A 20,297-nucleotide genomic window follows, 5' to 3' on the forward strand; every position below is an offset into this window, starting at 1 on the left:
TATTCGGGCTCACACATGGCTTCTCCTCAAAATAGAGGCCTTACAAGTTAGAGCACCATGGGTAATGTTGATGGTGCTTTATGAGGGTGGGGGATTGAGTATATCTAACAGTGAATTAGTAGTACAAGTAATGGGGTTTGTCTCTTGGTGTCCAATGTCTTAATATTCAAAACTTTGTTGCCATTGCATCTATGTGTAATATCTTAAGAGAGAGAGAGAGAGAGAGAGAGAGAGAGAGAGAGAGAGAGAGAGAGAGAGAGAGGAGGAAGTGGTGGAGGAGGAGGAGGAGCAGCATCAGCATCAGCATCAGCAGCAGCAACAAGAAGAAGAAGAAAAAATATAATCAAATCTTCTTTGCATATGTTTTAAATCTTTGTAAATGTTCTTAAGCCTTTTAAATCATTTGCCATTTTTTTTAAATTTTACAATTCATCTTACATTAAACCTCTCACCACACATGCATACACATAAAAAGAAAGTACATACGATTATTTATGCGGAAGATACATATATAGATATGTATGGGATATGTATGCAATACCTATTTGAGATGCCATGCCCCCCATATAGTTGAGGCAAATAACTGTTCATCCCTCCGCCTTTGGGCCATATGGCTTCAAAGAAATGATGCTGTCTACAAAGATAAATTTGATTCCTTGGTACATTCTCTAAAATCTTACTTTGTATGGTAGATTGCTTGAGCCGAAAAGGGGATGGCTATTCAAGCCACCAAAAATGATCCAAATGCCAAGAAGAGAAAAGCTACATAGGGTTGACATGCACATGAAGGCCATGCCCGGTTGACAATAGCAACAATGGATTGTGACTTCTCCTTCATCCTGGATGCCATCAAGGGTGCTGCTCATCACAATTAAAATTTTGTGTCTCCTTGCATGGAATATTGGCCTGTTTACCTTACTATCTGAATAATGGCCTACTCAACACCACTCGTCTTAATTCACAAAATTTATGTCAAAGCATAATGTTTTGTGACTGTCCCATCTTACCACCGTAACTCTCTCTTGGATAAGAACTTCACCCATTGGCTATTTCTCCAAGTTTTTCACATTTAACATTACATCTCACAGCCTTTCAGAGAAAAGAACACTTGGTCCCTCCCGGGGAATTGAACACACCAACGGCGCACACCATAGGCTACACAGTTGGCATAAACCAGCCGGAGCGATACAACTGTAAACGAGAAGGAAGGCAAACCTCCCTAAAATATTATGCAGAACGAAGAGCTCGGTGCGCTTTGCACTCCTGGCAGCAGGACCACGACCGTCCTCTTTGGGGTCCAGGGGGCTTCTGTTCTTCACGGTGTGCCGGCGACACTACCAGTCGACGTCAGTCGTGTAGCCGGTATTGCATAAAGGTGTAGGTGGGGGCGGCGGGGCGGCGGAGCTTGGAAAGGAAGGGAAGTACCGCTAGCTGTTGTGAAAGTAGTACTGACATGACAGGAAGAAATCTACTGTCAAGCCAAACGATAGGCGGGCATGCTCAGCCTCAATTCCCTGTCTAACACGTCAACTTCATCACAAAATCATACACCAGGACCATCACACCTCTAACCCACAAGCTTATTGCAGTGCGAATAGAATGGAATCGGATTTCACTCAAAAGATCGAACAAAAGCTACAGTTAGAAGAACATGTAAGCTTACATCAGACGACTCAATACACAAGAGCACTGGCGTTTTGATCTGCGATCTTTGCAACAATAACAAATGATCAATTTGGGATGTGTATGGGAATTGATGCTTTTGTTACTGACGTTTATGATCAGGCTCTTTCTTGCGCCATAGAGGCTCAATCCAAGTCCAGTACCAGAAGGCCCAGCAGGTCCAGTCTTGCAGTTGAAAATGCTGCAGGATGCGCTTCAGTCTCCATATCAGATGTACATCACTTAAGCAGAAAGCAATTGAAAAGATACTGGCAATGCCCCATTGGGACAGTCGGCACTTTGCATGGGTTTTGATTTTGAGGGGAACAGAAACTCTTTCCCATAACTTGTTTTGTCTTGGTTTTGTGGTAAAACGTAGGGCTCTTTCCCATAATTTGCTTGTTTTAAACAAACCTTCAATTTTGCATATGCAGAGGATGGGGTGACCTAATCGATTAACTGTCCTGTCCAAGCCAACTGGGGTGGCTTAGCTTAAGGTATTCTGTGGGCCACTTAGCCTTATCTAGCTACAAGTAACATGTGCAGCTGGCTAATCATTTCCATCACGCGAGATAAATTCATACATCTCGCATCATTCTATTTCAAGCAATACTAGCAAATTTCCCAGCTTTTGCAAATTTCAAGCCTCGTTTGATGATATTGCTGTGAGCTAATGCTCTCAGTCATCATCAAAGCTCAGGACCTAAGCGTTGGTACGAGGCAATGAGCACACAGGGACTAGCTGAAGTGAAGTGAGTGTATGAAAGGGCGCAGCAGAAGCTAAGTGCCCGAACACTTGAGCCATCAAAGAAACGTCTTCGTGCTGTCCGAAAAACGTTAGGACACTGGACGACCTGACACCTTTGTAACCTTCACATGCATCTCCTTTGGCGGGAAAGGTCAGCTTGTCATGCTGGCTAAATCTCTAAGGGTTAGCCCTGCCATGGCAACTGCACCAACCAAGTGTTACCCAACAAAGAAATCACACAATCATGATAAGAGTCGCCTTTTGATTATGTAAACACTATCCATCTCTTTGGCACGGTTATTCGGAAAGTCACTTTTCAAAAATAGGAGAATTAACGATCTGTTTTAGGGACAGTTAGATGAAAATAAATGACACTAGATATCCGTTGCAAAGAAGTCTTTGGAGGAATTTAACCATGGCCCTGCAGAGACTGTAAAGGGTTAATACAGACTCATGCCGATAATTTAAGATAAGAGTTATGGCAAATGGTTAAGAGGAATGTTTGTCAAGGGCCACCCTTAACACTGTGCCCCTCTTCGGCTCCAAGTGTATCACAAACTTTGTTTTAATCAAGGCATTGTAAGTACATGGGGTAGTTTGGAGCAGCCTTAGCTTCATTATCCGATGCATCAATTTGAACATGTGCAAGATCAAGCCAATTTGTCTATGTTGTTTGATTCTTGGGGCAATCTTGTCACATCTGGAGACATTTTCATTTTCTGTCTTACGCATATCCTTACAGGGGATCCTAATAGCATAAAATAGCTCTAAGGGAGCTACCAAAGCGTATCTGAATCAGACGGTTAAGATGAGTTTAAAGAAATTTGGGGCAAGAAAAGAAGCTGAAGATGAAGTAGAGGGTTAGGAGACTGCCATGCAAGTAGATTTGAAAGTAATAAGGTTGCATAGAGTATGTTAAGGGAGTAAAGATGTGGCATACTATCTATAAGTTGGGATGTTCTAGGTGCTATTGAGCATAAACAACACAGTTTGTCTGACAATATTAATGTCCATGAGATGACACTGTTTTGTATGGTGTCAACATTTCTTATTGGTCAAGGGTAATGGTTATGTTTGCCATCAATCATTGCTGCAACCTTGTTTGGTAGACAAGATGTCAAAAGTGGATTTCCCATTATGAAAATTCTTCTTTAAGGAGGAGGTGGGTGTTTATACTCCCAAATTCAGCAAGGGAATATGATCAATTGTGGGCTGATTCGGAATGTCTTTCTTTGGCTCATCCAAGTTTGGTTTAGGAGAATTTGATGTATGAGAACATTCAACTTACACTCCATTGCCTCATTCTATGATGGATGGTCTGGAGCAGAGGTACCTCTTTTTAGCAGCATACTGATGTATAAATAACAAGTCGGGCCCATCATGAGAAGTCATTTTAACAACCAAGTTGTGTGCAATTCTAGTACAATGAATCCTCCCCATACTCCATGTTGTCTACTATTCATTCTAAGGCTATCATGAGGTTTGCAGCCTCAATGTCAAATCTCCTAATATGTAGGGTCCTCCTTGCCATTAACTGGTGCCTATATATAACTTGTATGCACATTGAAATCTCTTGCTAGAAGGAATATTTCCAAGGCTAGAGAACCTGATGATGTTCTTGTAAAGAGGCAAGTGCACTGAATCTCCTTGTACTACATATCATAAATTAGTTGGTGCAATAGTGGCATGTTGCTAGATAGATATCCTTCAATCTTCTTTGTTTGGATCTAGATCCGGATTGAGGGATCCATATAAAGCATGCCTCTTCATGCAATCCCATGGATTACATGCTCAAGCTCCTATCCATTAGTATGGAAAGACTTCTAGATCCTCTCATGCTTCTTGTTGTGCATAGCTAGGGTTGGTGCATTGACTCCTAAGTCCTTTTTGAAATCCCAAACTTTTGGTTAGTCCATCACCTTGGCACAAGTGCATCTCCGAGTACAGTATGATGTCGTGTCCCATCACTAAACTTCTCCACAAAAAGGCTTGCACTTATCCATAGTACTCCATAATAGTTTCATGTTGCTATCTCTTGTCATGTCTCATAAGTTAGTCATTGTTGTTTGACGGATCTCTTTGTCATAAGGACTTGTATAGATTGCCCGTATGTGTTATATTCTCCTTCTTAGCCTCGAGAGTTCGCAACATATATTTTATTTGCAAATGTATTGCTTGTTGGGGTAAAGGCTAATGGCCAAAGGCCCAGCTAGGTACCCCTCGTATAAGTACACATTGTATAATCATAAATAAGTGAAGATAATGAAGAATAAGGGTACTAGTGTACCCACAAAAAACTTCTTTTTGTATTTACACACACACACACACACTCTCTCTCTCTCTTTTTTTTTTCCGTAAAAGGTAATTGTATTAATTACGAAAAAAAAGGTACAAGTTTACATGATTACAAGATACACGATGGTTGTAAGCCAGCGTGTGTCAACTGTCAGTACAAAACCCGGACAGAGGTACTCAAGTCATGGCAAAAACACAGTGGAAATTGCCAAATGCCAAGGAAGTAAGTCTTCCGGAGGGAGCAAGTCAGAGTGCTGAAGGAGATCTATCTGCCAAAGCAAAAGGCCTTTAAGCCTGGCAATGTGTCTGGGAACATTAGATGCCGAATCAAAAAGAAAGGCATTCCGAGTGGTCCAGTTGTGCCAGCATCCCCAGTATCTAAGAAAATGGAACAAGATCTTCATATGCAACTGTGCCAGTGTGGGGTATTTTGGGCGTACAAAAACCCAATCGAAAGGGCTCATCGAGAAACCAACCACAGCTCGCCAAACCGCTGACAAAAACGACCAGATTTTCTTCGCAAGAGGGCAAGAGATAAATCGATGACAGGCCAATTCCACAGTAGTGGTGCAGAAGAAACAATTGCCATTAGAGATTCGACGCTTGGAAAGGGCCGAGGCAAGAGGAAGACCACCAATCATTATCCTCCAAAGAAAGACCTTGCATTTGAAAGGAGTCTTGTTCACCCAGCCCTCCATCACAGTTGCCTTCCACCATGACTGAGATTTCCGCAGCCCCCATACCGTATTGGCTTTAGTGACCAGCCATTGATGATCTTTAATCAGAAGATGGTACACCTGGTTAGCCGAGGCCTTTTCCAAATTCAACTGGCCTGCCAGGACCCAGTCCTGCCAAGGGCGATCCACAGCAAGGGCAGGAAAGGGTTGCCTTCTCTGGAGGACTAACAAAAGCTGTTCCCATAGATTATGGTATCCCCGAGGGATTCGGAAAAGTCGCCTAGCAGTACGAAAGGATATGAAGACATTACGATTGGCAAGGGTGGCATCTGCAACAGAAGTCAATCCCAAACGGGCCATGCGGTTAAATTTTGGCCGGAGCTCCTGTTTGCCTTCCCATGAAAGTAATCTCGAGGCTGCCAACAATTCCAGTTGAAAAGAGTTAGTATGTAAGCGGGCCTCCGCTGGATGCCAACTAGCCTTCTGGAGAACCAATTGCCAGGAGCCGACCAAGTGAACAAGCAGGGATGAATAAGGACTCGAAAATCGAGAGTTTGCATTAAGAACATGCCACTAGGAGCTTCTATTCTGTGTATTACGATGCAGAAGCCCACAGTCCTCAAGAAAATAACGGGCTATCACGGCCCACGGGTGATGCTCCACACACATGGCACGAAAAAGGGACCAACGAAGAGCCAGCATATGAGTTTCCGCATCCAAAATGGCCCCCCCACCCAGACATTTGGGAGTACATGTATGCGACCACGAAATCCACGAAATACCTGCCTGCAATGAATCCTTCTTCCATAACATGAAACGAATGGGCCGCGTGAGAGCATTCAAAGTGGTAGGAGTCCAGGGCAGCAATGGCAAGAAATATGTAAGCATTGGCAGCATAATTATCTGAGCCACTTTGAGGTGAACATGGAAGGGCCAAGCTTGCGACTTCCAATAAAGAAACTTCGCTGCCAATTTCTGTGAAATCCACTGTAGCAGTTGTTTTGGCTGAACATCAACCCCCAAAGGGTACCCAAGATGCCTGACAATGGAACCACGGGGAATAACCTGGCCTTGCCAGGCCAGTGACTGTAAATCGGGCTCCGTGCAACTGAGAATAGCTGATTTGGAAGTATTGATACGCAGACCAGACGCCTGACCAAAGAGCGTCCAGACATCTAATGCTTTGCAAATATTGTCCTTGTCCGCATGTAAAATCATAAAGCTGTCATCAGCCAATGATTGACTAATGAAGTGCTGACCAAAAGGAAGATACAATTCGGCCAATCGAGCAGAAGCTGCCATGGAGGATAACATCGAAAGAACAGGATGAGTCGCCAGGGCAAAGAAAAGAGGGCTCAGAGGACAACCCTGTCTCACAGAGCGTGCAAGGACAAAGGGTGCTGTAACACCACCATTTAGCATAACTCGCGAAGAAGCCGCAGCACTAATGGTGTAGATCAAGCGGGACATCCGAGTGCCAAAGCCCATGGTAGACATGAGTTCTGCAACGAAGGACCAGTCTAAGTAGTCAAAAGCCTTTTCCAGGTCCAATTGGACCAATACCACTTCCTGATTAGAGTGCCTTGCATAGTCAATCGCCATTTGTACATTTAAGATATTATGCAGAATGTTACGACCCTTAATGAAACCATATTGAAGAGGATGCACAATGGCCGGAAGATGCTTGTGGAGCCGATTTGCCAGTACTTTGGAAAAGATTTTATACATCGAGCCCATCAACGAGATTGGTCTCCAATGTTGCAACAGTGACGGCGAAGGAACCTTTGGAAGCAATTTGATAAGCCCATCTTTCCATGAGGAAGGCATGAATCCTGTTTCCCAAACCTGCTGAAACATAGCCGTCAATGGCTTCACCAGTTGGGTAGCGGAACTCTCAAAGAATTCATTGGTGAGGCCATCCCAACCGGGACTCTTCTCCTTAGGCAGGTGCAACAAAACATCCATAACCTCCTTCTCACAAATATCTGTCTCCAAAGTAGTTTGCATCTCATGTGGAACCTGATGGCGGACCATATCATAGAAGACTGAACATGCATGCGCAACCTGCTCAGAAGGTGCCTGAGAAGAACCAAGAAGATCTAGGAAATAATTCCTGCACATATTGACAATGGTCTGAGGGTCAGTGACCATTTGACCTTCTGAATTCTGGAGCCTAGTCATATTTTCTCAAGCAGGAGAGGCATGCAGAGCGCGAAAGAACTTATGAGTTTGACAAGCACTATCTTGTAAATTCTCAATCAAATTGTGCAATTTGGCCTTCTGATAGGATTTCAACTGAAACTCTTTAATCAGGTTAGTCAAACGCATTGCTAGTGGCAGCAGAAATTCATCATTTGGAGTGTCCACCAGCAGCGAGCGAACCAAAGCCAGTAAGTCCTCCGCTGCAAGTTGACGCCGCCTGCAAAGAGAGGCATGGTGGATCCCATACTGTCGAGCAATCCGCTGCACATTTGAGAGCAATTGTTCAAAGGAAGCAGTGCCCTCCGAGGCGAAATCCAATAAGAATCTATCAATCACTTGCTGCATATAACCTTGAAAGAGTGGATGCGTCAAATAAGAGGAGTTGAAACGTAAAGGGAGTCTATCCAGCAATTTCATAAAAGGAGCAATGGGTTGTGCAAGCATCTCAAGCTGGAGAGGGAAATGGTCCGACAAGGCATATTGCTGCAAGACTGTCATTTCCAGCATCTTAGGAAGAAAATCATCATCCTACATAATGTACATGCGATCCAACCGCGACCATGTAGTTGCATACTGTGCCGAGTGAAAGGTAAACCCCGTAGCAGAAGGGTGTAGTCAGGACCATAGGTCTTGCTTAAGTACAGCAAGAGCAAACTCATGCCATACCCGACTTTCCGGAGCGTCCATCACCGAATGCCCTGAAGTGGACTGCGAAGAATCAACACACATATTAAAATCTCCCATAAAAAAACCTCGTCTGCCAAGTGACAAGGAGGTCTTCAAGGTATTCCAAGGATCCCGGCGGGGTAAAGGGTCATTCGGAGCATATAGGCCCAACAACCAGAAGATCTCTCCTTCAAATAAAACTTCAACCACCACAAAGCGGCCATGTACATCATTTTTAATAAGAACCGGTTGATATTTCTCATGCACAATCATAAGCACACCAGAATAATGCCCGGCGTGTGTCTCCGCATAAAACAGACGAAACCCATGGCAATCCACAACTTTTCCAGCTTCACTATGACTCTTGTGCTCTATTGCACACAAGACATCCCACTGATTCTCATGTAATATAGTCCACATGGCATGTTGTTTATGGCGAGAACAAATACCTCGCACATTCCACGTGGCTATCTTCATGTATATGCAAAGAGAAGATTAGGAACGAGGCACCACTTGCCTCGATTTAACCTTTTCTGCTAGAATATCAAGGACACCCTCATCCAAAAAATCTGCTAACACAGCAAAAGAGTTCTGACGGCCAGCTTTAGAGGTAGATGGAATATCCACTGTCTTGGGGATGGAACGGGGATAATGACGATCCCATGGTGTAATCACATTCCCTCGCGAATTAAAAGCCAACTTAGCGGGTGGACCCTTTGGCCCGGCGGTATAGACTGTCCTGGTAGACTGGTTACGGGGAGCAGAAGAAACCATAGTACGCGCAGCGTGCTCAGAAGACGACATTTCTTTCCTGCGCATATACGTGCGCATGGAATCTTGTGAAACATTCAGCCTAGGAGCTGCCAGGACAGCATCAACCTTTTTACCTTTTTTGGAACGTGCCTCTACCCAGTCAGTGCCGTGGGAATCCAAACCCGAAACCGGATGTTTACCTTTATCTAGAACTTTAGGAGGCTGGGTTGCATCCTGTGATGGAGCATCAAGGACCATGTCTTCCATAGGCAGCATAGCATGCTCAGCATCTGACGCCGGTTGCTTCTTTGGGCATTCAACCATAAAATGCCCCAATTTTCCACATGAAAAACAGTGTCCTGCAAAGTTTGCCCATTTCAAACGAAAGTGCAAAGGATGCATACCAGAGCAATTAATACGAAGCCAAGCAGGCCTTTTCCTAGCAGTGTCCCATAACATACATAAACGGTTGTGATTCATGGTCCTTAAGCTCGGGGGCACTAGCACAGTTCCCACAGCGGCCATGGCATCCTTTAACAAAGGCCAATAGACAGCCGGACAATTTTCCACTTCAACCCACACCGGGCATTCATGTTGGAGCAGGCGCTGAAAGTCTGCCATCGGGCGCCATGGCACAACATGGACCAAACGGCGATCAAAGAACAAAGGTAGTTTAGGCAGCAGATCAGCTCGATGCGTTTCAGATTTCAACAGCACCTCATAGAAGCCTCGGGGCCCAACAAAAATTTCCTCAACACACTCTCCCTGTAGTAAATGGTGCAGCCACTGGCGAATATGGGAAAGCACTGGAATCCTGCCAGTGAAGAAGAGAATAACCGCCCGTTCATAAAACACCGAAAAAGAACGCAAGACAGTTTTCGGGTCCATCGTGGCTTCCAGAACATCTTCAGTTCCAGAATTCGAAAAAGCTTCATGATTATGCTGGACATACGCGCCAAGCAGAGTGTTGGCAAACTCCAGCAAATGCTCCCAGTCAATGTCCTGAGAATCCACAGAGTCAGAGGCAACCTGAGCATACGAATGTTCCTGATTACCCATTGTCTCTTCGGGCATATGCTTGGAACGCTTGCCTGCAGGCTGAAAGTCAGGAGCCGGAGGCATCTCCTCTGTACAAGGAATCATATCCTCCGGTTCCTCTGTATCCGAATCTGGACCAAGGGCTGCCACCGTTTGGTTGATAAAAGCCATATCCAGGCCAGCCATGCTTCTCTCTTCTATTACAAACTATTGATTCGCGCTCAGGCGAAGAAGAAATCTGCGTACCCTGCTCTGTCACACTTGATTTGTTACCTGAGCTGAGACGGGACGACAACAAAGGTGAAGGGGCAGGTCACATAGCCGCCATCAAGCAGGGCCCAGAGAGGACGGCAACTGCTTTGCAGATTCCGGTGTCGGCTGATGGGAGTAGGCCAGGCCGTGGCGAAAGCGCGAACAGCAGGGCGCTGGCAGCGAGGCGAAATCCTGGGCACGACAGACGGGCGTAGGCGGGCTGCAGCCGCAACGGGACAGACAACTGGGCGAAACCCTAGTCGCAGCAGGTGGCGTGGGCGGAGCAAGCACAGGGCGTCGAAGGCCCCAGCCGCAGGCGGGGAAGAACACGCAGCCTGTCCCGCACGCTCCTGTGGCGAGCGGACCGGCTAGTGACGGACAACGGGGCCCAGGTCGGGTGGCGACGACAGGGACCCCAAGACGCAAGGTGGCCGGGCGACGGTGACAGGCGGACGGGCGACGGTGACGAGCAGGCCCCGCAGGTCAGATAGCCGTCGGCAGGGTGGGACTGTCAGACGACCACACACACACTCACTCACACACACACTCTCTCTCTCTCTCTCTCTCTCTCTCAGTTGCACAGTCCATCACTTCCTTTCATTGCCTTGGCAAGGTAAAGTCATCTCTAAAGAAGGAACACAAAATACTAGGTGCATCTACTATGACAAGTCAATACATGTCATGGAAGTTTGTCATCATCGACCTTTACTCCCCATGTCACTAGAGCATATGCACCTATCCCCAAGCACTCCTGGTTCAACATTGTTTGTTTTGCATTGGCTATTAGAGTTCTATACTGAAGGCCGTAAGATGCATATAATGTGCACTAAGCCCCTTTGACCAATGTGAAGCTCTGATATTGTACAAGGTGATAAGCTCTCTTGGATACCATTGCAATGAGCTGTCACAGGGACATGAAATTTTGAGATGCTTTAATCTTGCTAATAACATTTGATTAAGTTATTAATCAAATGCGCAAGGTTGTTTAGTACATGTGATGCACATGACAGTTATTCATGGTAATAGGCCAAGGACCCCAAGGATGCAATGGGTGTCAAAAGCAAAAGTTGTGATAAGTTATGTCAGTTGGGCTTTGGGGGTCAGTTGGTGTCAATTTTAACCCTATGATAGTTGCTTGGCAAATAAATGTAAGTGGTGACACTAGGGACTAGCATTTATTAATTAATTAATGCAAGTCTAAGGGTCGATAGAGGTTGGGGACCGCTCCAGGTTGCAAATGGCCTAGCCAATTTAATTATGGATGGGCACATTTAATTTTGGGTAGGGTTAGAAGGGGATTATTTAATTCTGAAAATTAATTAAATGGTTCGATAATGCTGAAAAATGGGTTTAGAAGGTTGCCACTTGGCAAAAATGCCCATGCAAATTGAGAAAACGTTTTTGGGAGCTGGGTCTCAGCCATTTAGTTAGTTTACAGCTTAGGAGAGAGAGAAAGAGAGAGACAGAGGGAGGGAGGGAGGGAATGTCTGATGTTATGGCGACCTGTCAGGACTAGCTGTTTGCGCCAACATGATCGAACCCTAGTCTGTACCATTGCTCACAACCTGCATAAGCCTGTGTGAAAACGTTGTTGGGAGCTGGGTCTCAGCCATTCAGTTAGTTTACAGCTTAGTAGAGAGAGAAAGAGAGAGACAGAGGGAGGGAGGGAGGGAGGGAACGTCTGATGCTATGGCGACTTGTCATGACTGGCTGTTTGCGCCAACCTGATCGAACCCTAGTCTGTACCACTGCTGACAGCCTGCATAAGCCTGTGTGGAGACGAGCACTGCCTGACTGCTCCATTTTAGGCTTGTGTGCGCTGCCTGCCCTTCGAGGGACAGCACTGTTGAGGAGAGAGAGCACCAAACAACCTTATGCCAGTACAACTCTGCCCTCCCCTGTGTGAACAGATTTCACGCAGCCACTCAGAAGCAGACCTGGTGTGCGAGCAGCCCAGACTTCAGCGCACTCCGTGTGCGCCCTTCTGCAGGCAGGTAGGCACTCATTTTGTGAAGTATACTGCTCCTTCAGTTCAGTTCAACACACGCTAGGGCAAAGTCCTACAGGGTATAAACACCGATAGTACAGGCCCCCAGACTTACAGCCACAGACCTGCAGTCAAAAGGCTTGCATACAGGAATTTGCAAGGGCAGAGAAATCTGATTGCAAGGACAGGTCACGTCAGTTTATGAGGAATTGAAAACAGAGATTATAATAAGCCTTAAGCTTGGTTATGGAGAATCTGCAGGAGTCAAATTGTATTGATATGGCCTTTCTTGACCAGCATATGGGGAATGGGGATGATAAAGATTTGGTCGAATCGGATGGTGACTCATCAGCAAAAGATTTTGGCCGATTGATGGATGGGGAGGAGATGGGTAAACGTCATAAAATGTCCGTGGAAGAATCAAACTTGTGTGCTCAGAATTTGCCTCAGTCAAATGTTCACATTTCATGTCCTCAGCCTGATGGGCCTCTTCAGTTTATGTTGGCCACTGCCAATAATCTAATGTTGGATTATGCTCATGCCAATGAGGGTAAAGCGAGTTCTTTACTAGAAGGGGAACATGTGGTAGCTATTATGGGAATAGATCTGGTTTTACAGCAGATTGCTGCTTTCCATGAGATGGCAGCTTTAACTTCATGGGAAGGACTCCTTTGATCACCAGAATTCGTGCTTAGTTGCAGTCTACGCTTGTCAATGCTGTGATGGGCCAAGATGATGCTTTAGGACAAGTGCAGGCCCCTCTAGTTGAAGAGATTTATGATGGATCGAAGGGGTTTTTTGAAGTCCTTTTTTGATCCCCGGAAGTGCGTGCTTTTATTATGCAATGTATCCTGTTGTTTATGGATGGTTAGTTAGTGCATATGGTCCCTTGGAGACCTATGGCGGAATTTAAAGAGGTACTTAGGCAGGCATGCCCAATCTGGGTTGAGGTGGTTGATTTTCTTGCACATCTTTGGAGACTTCTACCTTTGGTATTGAGAACTCTTGGTGAGGTGTTGGTGGAGCCTCGGTTGGCCTCTTGTAATAGAGATAGGGCTTGCATGCTTTGGGATACAGGAAAACCTTGCCCGCCCAGTTTGAGGTTTTGGGATTGCAAACGTTGGTTTACGAGCTGAAATGGGGTACATTTGCTGGTCACTGTTTCAGATGTGGCCAATTGGGCCATTTCATTTCTGAATGTGATAGTATAAGTCTTGATGTTTTGCAGAGTTCAATGGTTCCTGACATGGATATGCATGAGCATTATTCCCAGCAAGTGGTTCAGCAGCAGCCATAACCTAATCATGTGCCACTTGTTCAACATGGACATGATGATGGAAAGAAGGATGCTTCTCAAACTGGTATAGAGCGTGCATCGCTTTTGGTTGGTCGGAATTCGCCTCTGCAGGATAATTCTTGGGTCATTATGGTCAGACGCAATACTAGACAGGAGCCTCGTTTGTCTGCTGCCCATCCACCTCCGCAGCCTATCACTCAGACTTTTCAACATAGAGGTAGGGGTTTCTACATGAAACCTCAACCCTCACGTTCTCTTGCAGTCGTTGCGGAGTATAAAAGGGCTTCTAATTCTACTTTGTGCTTTGATGCGCGTGGGAAGCTTGTGTCTCCTCTTGACGTTCTCCGTTCTTAGCAACAACCGTTTCCTTCGCATGATTCGATTGCTACTTTGCAGAGAGCAGATTTGGTAGACGTGATCCGAAGTGAGATGGAGAAATTTCAGGCAACTAAAGTTGTTGAAATGAAAGGGAAAGGCAAAGGGGTAGTAGTTTCTTTCTTTGTTTATCATGAGAATTGCTTTATGGAATGTGAAAGGTGTTTCTTCGGGCAGTAAGCAGTATCGGTTGTGGAAAGTTGTGTTGGCTGGAAATTGCGATGTTTTTTGTGTTGTGGAGCATAAACAACATGCTTTGGCAAGATCTACCTACGTATACAAGGATTATTTAGGTTTTTTTAGTGGTCGGGTTCCACATAAATCTGGAGTTATGTTGGCTGTTAAATCCTCCTTGCAACCTTCTCTGGTTTCTCAGGACCATCATGGTAGATTTATGATTCTGGAAATCCCATACAAGGGAGGGATTTTGTGGCTAGTGGGGGTGTATGCTCCTTCTATTGCTTGCAAACTTTGTCAACTCTGGGATGATTTGCATTGCCTTGCCATGGCTCGTCTAGGCTTTGTTATGGGTGACTTTAATGCACGTGTACCTATGGATCAGGCGACTTTCTAGTACTCCGTCATGGATGGTCTTGAGCGACAGGCTTGGGATGCTCTGGCAGTTGTATCTTTGAAACAAGACATGTGGTCTTGGATTTATCCTTCTCAGGCCGGATATACTTATCGCTCTCTTCAGCATCCAAATACTTGGCCCCGACTCGATCGGATCTATATTTGTCAGAGTGATTCTTTTCTTCCTGAAGTTATTGATATGTGGGTGGAGAGACAGCATGTTTTGTTAGACCGCTATCCTTTGGTCTTGGAGGTGAATCACAGACCTGTCCATGCCTTTAAGGCTCTCCTTGCTCGTTTGCCTCTTCGCTTCAATCAATCCTTTCTGTTGCAAAATCAGTTTTTGGAATGTATTCAGCAACTGATTGCTTCTTTTAGCTCCAGGTTTCTCTCTGGCTGTTTTTAGGGATAATGCCCGATCCTTATCCCGACAATATGGTGTTCAGCGTGCTTCCTCTTTATGCGCTGAATTGCAGCACGTGTAATCATTGTTGACCCACTCATTGTCTTTGCGTTAGTTGGGGGACTCCACTGATGACTTGCTCACATACATTGAATTGTTGAAAGGCAGAGTTCCATCTTTACAGGAAGAGGGATATGCGGAATACAAATTGCTGGCTAGAGCGGAAGCTTTACATGACAATAATAGTCAATCCCATCAATTTTTTGCTCGATTGCACCAGAAATACGCTCAAGAAAATATTGTGCATTTGATGGATGAGCAAGGTGTTATGGTGATTGAACTTGCTTCCATCATTCAGATGTGTGTTGACTTTTATAAAACATTGTTGGGCCCACAAGAGCTTCTTTTAGATGCAGTTCTCTTTGCTTGCAGATATATTTGCAACTTGGTGGGTAATAAGGTTAAGCTAGAATGGGTTGATTTGATGGAGGCCGATATTTTGGAGGAGGAAGTGGAAGAGGTGCTATCTCATTTGTCTCAAAGGAAAAGCCCTGGTTGGGATGGACTTCTTAATGAGCTATTTTCGGCCCATGTGGAGCAACTCAAGGATCCATTATCTCGTTTGTGTCAGCAAGTGTGGAATTCTGGTGAGATGCCTTTAGACTGGAAGATTGCTGTCATTCGGTTATTGCCTAAAGTTTCCTCTCCATTCTCCTTGAAACAATGGAGACCCATTTTTGTCATGGGTTCCTTATATAAAATCTTTTCTAAAATAATTACCAACAGATTTTAGAAAGTATTTCCACAACTGATTCATCCACGTCAGTACAGTTTCATTAGGGGCCAAAATATAATGCACAACATTTTGAATGTTCAACTGGAAATTGACTATGCTAAAGCTTCAGCCCAGTAGGTTGTTATGCTCCAACTTGATATTGAAAAGGCATTTGATCATGTTAGTTGGTCTTTTTTGCGGCCGCTAATGACCACCATGGGATTTGGGCCTCGTATGATTTCTCTTGTGGATACCATTAGTCAGGGTGCTATAGCCTACATCGCACTTAATGGAGGGATCACAGATGAAATTGCCTTATCTCGGCCGCTTAGGCAAGGATGTTCTCTCAGCCCTTTACTGTTTGCTTTAGTCACTCACCCAATGCTTTCATTGTTAGACAAGTTGGCCGATCAAGGTGAGATTGTTGGTCTAACTCTTCCTAGTGGAGCCCAACTTTTGGGGTAATCTTTGGCAGATGATTCCTTCATGTTTCTTAAGGCTGATCGCTCTAATGTCAATCGAGCAATGGTTGCATGGAATATTTTTGCGATGGCATTGGGACTTCATATTAACACTCAGAGATCTACACTGCTTTCTTGCACGGAAAATGATTTGTAGGCCTTGGGCTGGCATGGAATTGTGATTCCTAAGGGAAACATAATCAGACACTTGGGTTATCCTATTGGCGTGGATGTAGCTCCTCATGCATTGTTGGATTGGATGTCATCCCATATTCATGATCGGCTGGAAGTCCCAAGGCTGGCCTCTTCATGTGAGACTTAAGGTTGCTCAATGCATCATGATTAGCATGATTTGGTTTTTCTTGCCTCTGCTTCCTTGGACCAAGAAGTCTCTTCTAGAATTGGTTCAACCTATCCAATTCATGTTGTGGAAAAAGAAAGGGAATCGCTTGGGCCAGGTGTGGATTTCTTGGCAGCATATTACTTCTCCTAAAAGGATGGGGGGAGCAACTTTGTTGGATATTAACTTGCATATGGTAGCCTTGAGGCTAGGACTTTTGCAGGCACTATGTATAGAGAGTCATCCCTGGTCAGATATTGCAGAATGTTTTATAGAGAGAGAGAGAGAGAGAGAGAGAGAGAGAGTATATTAACGTCTCTAAAAGGCCAATGTGGCCTATGAGACCAAAACAGTACATACAATGATGATGGTGTGTTTCTCATCTAGAACGAGAAGAAAGATGAAGAACATGCCTATAAGACTGAAAAGGAAATGAAATGAAATGAAATAGTGTCCCATAAAGGGAAACATGTCAGTGATCTGAAAGTGAGAGTAGAGAAAGGAAAACCCTCCATCAATGATATGTCTGTTCTCTAGGGAAGTGTATCTCTGCATAGCTAAGGCGTCTTGGCATCTGTCTCCTGTGGCGCTCAATGATGGCTTTAATTTGTCTGTAATGTGGATGTCTAGGCCTTCGTCCGGGTGGACGTGGGCGCCTAGACCGGCTAAGTGCCACTGCTCTATCCAAAGGGACACCTACAGAAGATGAGGTCCAATGATGATGTATTCCTGTAGGCTGTGTGGCAGTAGTAGTGGTATCTGCCATATTCTGTCGTGTATCCATGAAAAAGTCAGTGACTGCTCTCTGTCTATGTGAGCCGAGCTGTGGGGGCCTCCTACTCCGTAGAATTGTTGCTCTGCGCCTCTGTGTCAAGAATCGCGTGGTGGAGGGGGTTGCTCAAGATGTTGCGCCGAACACACACAGAATGCACAAGGAGAAGCTCACTCAAGAGACAAGAAGAGAGATGGAGGCCAAAACGTTTTCTTGCTGATTTCTTCTTCTTCTTCCACACACTTTACAATGTACACAAAGTATAGATAAGATACAACATAAAAGGAAAGTGGCCTACTAAGTCAAACAATGCATAACCGACTACACTAGTCGACTGGCGCTATAACTATGCCAGCTGTAAGTAGGTGTAACAACCTGAATATAATAAGTAATGAGTCAGTGGCCATGTGAGAGTCATAATGACCACCGACGTGCTAAGTGTAGACGTGTGGACCCATCTAACCAGGCGGTCCATCATCCATGTCCACATGTGTTGAGCTTGCCATCTCAACACTCCTCCTCAAGCTCAACTGTATCTCTGCAACTCCAAGTAAGCTTCGAAACTTTTGAAGCTTCTCTATACCCAATGCCTTCGTGAAGATATCAGCTATCTGATCCTGTGTGCTGACATACACCAAGTCAATCTCACCTGCTAGTACCTTCTCTCTCACAAAGTGGTAGTGTACCTCAATATGTTTTGTCCTGGCATGGAACACAGGGTTCCTAGCCAACTGTATACTGCTCATGTTGTCACAATAAATGACAACTGGACCTTCCACCTGCACATCCAAATCAGCCAGTAACTTTTGCAGCCATACTACCTCACATGCTGCAACAGCAGCACCTCTATACTCAGCCTCTGTACTCGACAAAGCAACTATAGATTGCTTTTTGCTGCTCCAAGCAACTGCTGCACTACCAAGAGAGAACATGTATCCGCTGGTAGATCGTCTATCAGACATACTACCAGCCCAATCTGCATCTGTGTATCCAAACACCTGTACGTCTGTACCTGCCTCATAGAAAAGCCCATAATGTAATGTGGACTTCACATATCTCAATATGCGTCTCACTGCATCCAAATGTGGCTTTCTAGGTACTTGCATAAACTGACTCACAAGACCAACAACATAGCTCAAGTCTGGCCTTGTAATGGTCATGTAGATCAAACTCCCCACTATCCTCCTGAACATAGTAGGGTCTTCTATCTCATCCCCAACATCAGCACTCAGCTTTACATTCTGCTCCAACGGGACTGAAAGTGGTTTGCATGCAGTCATACCATACTTGGACAACATATCCAAGCCATACTGTCTTTGGAACAGCCATATACCATCATCACATCTGATCACCTCAATGCCAAGGAAGTACCTTAGCTCACCTAAATCCTTCATCTCAAACTTCATCTTCAAATAGCCCTTGACTTCAGCAATCCCACTATCACTATCACCTGTAATAATCAAGTCATCCACATAGATGACTATGATGACCAAACCTGCATCTCCCTTTCTCACATAAAGTGAGTGATCAGCATCAGAAACATAAAAGCCAATATTGACAAGATACTCTCTGATCTTGTCAGACCATGCTCTTGGTGCTTGCTTGAGCCCATAGAGTGCCTTCTTCAACCTGCACACATACGTGGGATGCTCTAAATCTTCATAACCTGCTGGCTGATCCATATACACTTCTTCCTGCAAATCACCATGCAAGAAGGCATTCTTTACATCCATTTGCTGCAACCTCCAACCTTTGGCTGCTGCCAAAGCAATCACACATCTGACAGTTGCCATCCTAGCAACTGGACTGAAGGTTTCATCATAATCTATGCCATATGTTTGGGCATAGCCTTTTGCAACCAGCCTAGCTTTGTACCTGCTAATAGAACCATCTGCATTGTGCTTAATCTTATAAACCCACTTACATCCAATAGCTTTCTTTCCCTTCGGCAATGATACTAGATCCCAAGTCTTATTGGCCTCTAATGCAGCCATCTCCTCATCCATTGCTGCATCCCAATGAGCATGACCAACAGCCTCCTCAAAACATGTGGGCTCAACATCCTTAACTAGTTTCACCATATAAGCATAATGGTGAGCTGCATAACCCTCAAAACCAAATCTTTTAATAGGGTATCTCACCCTGCTAGACTTGCGTACCACTGGATCACTCAATGGAGTCTTTGCATTAACACGTGCTCTCTGCACACCTGGAGTCCTCACTGAAGGAATGCCAAGCTCATCATCCAAGCTCTCTGAGCCACTGGAGTCTCCATCAAGAACTGCATCAATGCCTTCTGACACTTTACTCTTTCCTTTGTCTTTACCTATAGTGCTACTAGATGCACCTGAAGATGTAGAGCTACTCCTTAGTCTCCCAGACCAAGGACTACCAGATGATGTCTCTGGTCCACTAAGAGTCCGTGATTCTTGCCTTTCAGCCTGCACATGAGTGTCATGATCATCATCAACATCCAATGCATCACCACTAGATGCATACCAACTGCTCATTTCATCAAAGATGACATCCCTGCTCACTCTGAACTTACATGTGATAGGGTTGTAACAGCGATACCCTTTTTGCTCTAAAGAGTATCCAATAAAGATACCCTTTTCAGCCTTTGGATCCAGTTTCTTCCGCAACTCATCTGGTACATGAACATACGCAATGCAGCCAAACACTTTCAAGTGTGAAACATCAGGCTTCTTACCTGTAAAACATTCTTCGGGGGTCATACCATGAACTGCAGCTGTGGGAGTTCTGTTCATAATATAAACAGCAGTATGAACAGCCTCAGACAAAAAATGCTTAGGCATATTCTTTTCAGCCATCAAGGCGCGTGCAACTTCTGCAATATGCCTGTTTTTCCTTTCTGCAACCCCATTTTGCTGTGGGGTATACCTGCATGTGAACTGTCTCTTTATCCCATGAGACCTCAGAAAATCACTGAACTCATTTGAGAGGTACTCTCCCCCTCCATCTGACCTCAGGCACTTTACTTTCAAGCCTGTTTCTCTTTCA

The 20,297-nt window shown here is 44.9% G+C and overlaps 1 protein-coding gene across 8 annotated transcripts in view; it reads left to right on the plus strand.

Annotated features, from left to right (window-relative positions):
• The first annotated feature begins 1,104 nt into the window (after positions 1 to 1,104).
• Positions 1,105 to 20,297, plus strand: part of LOC148037900 (putative serine/threonine protein kinase IREH1) — a 167,610-nt gene continuing 148,417 nt past the window's right edge. For 4 of the 8 annotated variants that reach the window (XR_015690729.1, XR_015690730.1, XM_087676881.1 and 1 more), the window contains exons 1-2: positions 1,108 to 1,653; positions 1,786 to 1,896. Coding sequence is in view for 5 of the 8 variants with exons in the window: in XM_087676881.1 (XP_087533007.1) it covers positions 1,600 to 1,653; positions 1,786 to 1,896 (165 nt within the window). In the remaining 3 variants the exon portion in view is untranslated. Of the gene's footprint in view, positions 1,654 to 1,785; positions 1,897 to 2,096; positions 2,160 to 20,297 lie in introns of those variants that run through there. The other 4 variants (XM_087676878.1, XM_087676884.1, XM_087676882.1 and 1 more) reach the window with 3 other exon arrangements.

This window comes from Lygodium microphyllum, chromosome 4, assembly GCF_053477565.2.
Source record: "Lygodium microphyllum isolate KBCC chromosome 4, Lygodium_microphyllum_v1.1.10, whole genome shotgun sequence".
In the NCBI taxonomy this organism is placed as follows: Eukaryota; Viridiplantae; Streptophyta; class Polypodiopsida; order Schizaeales; family Lygodiaceae; genus Lygodium; species Lygodium microphyllum.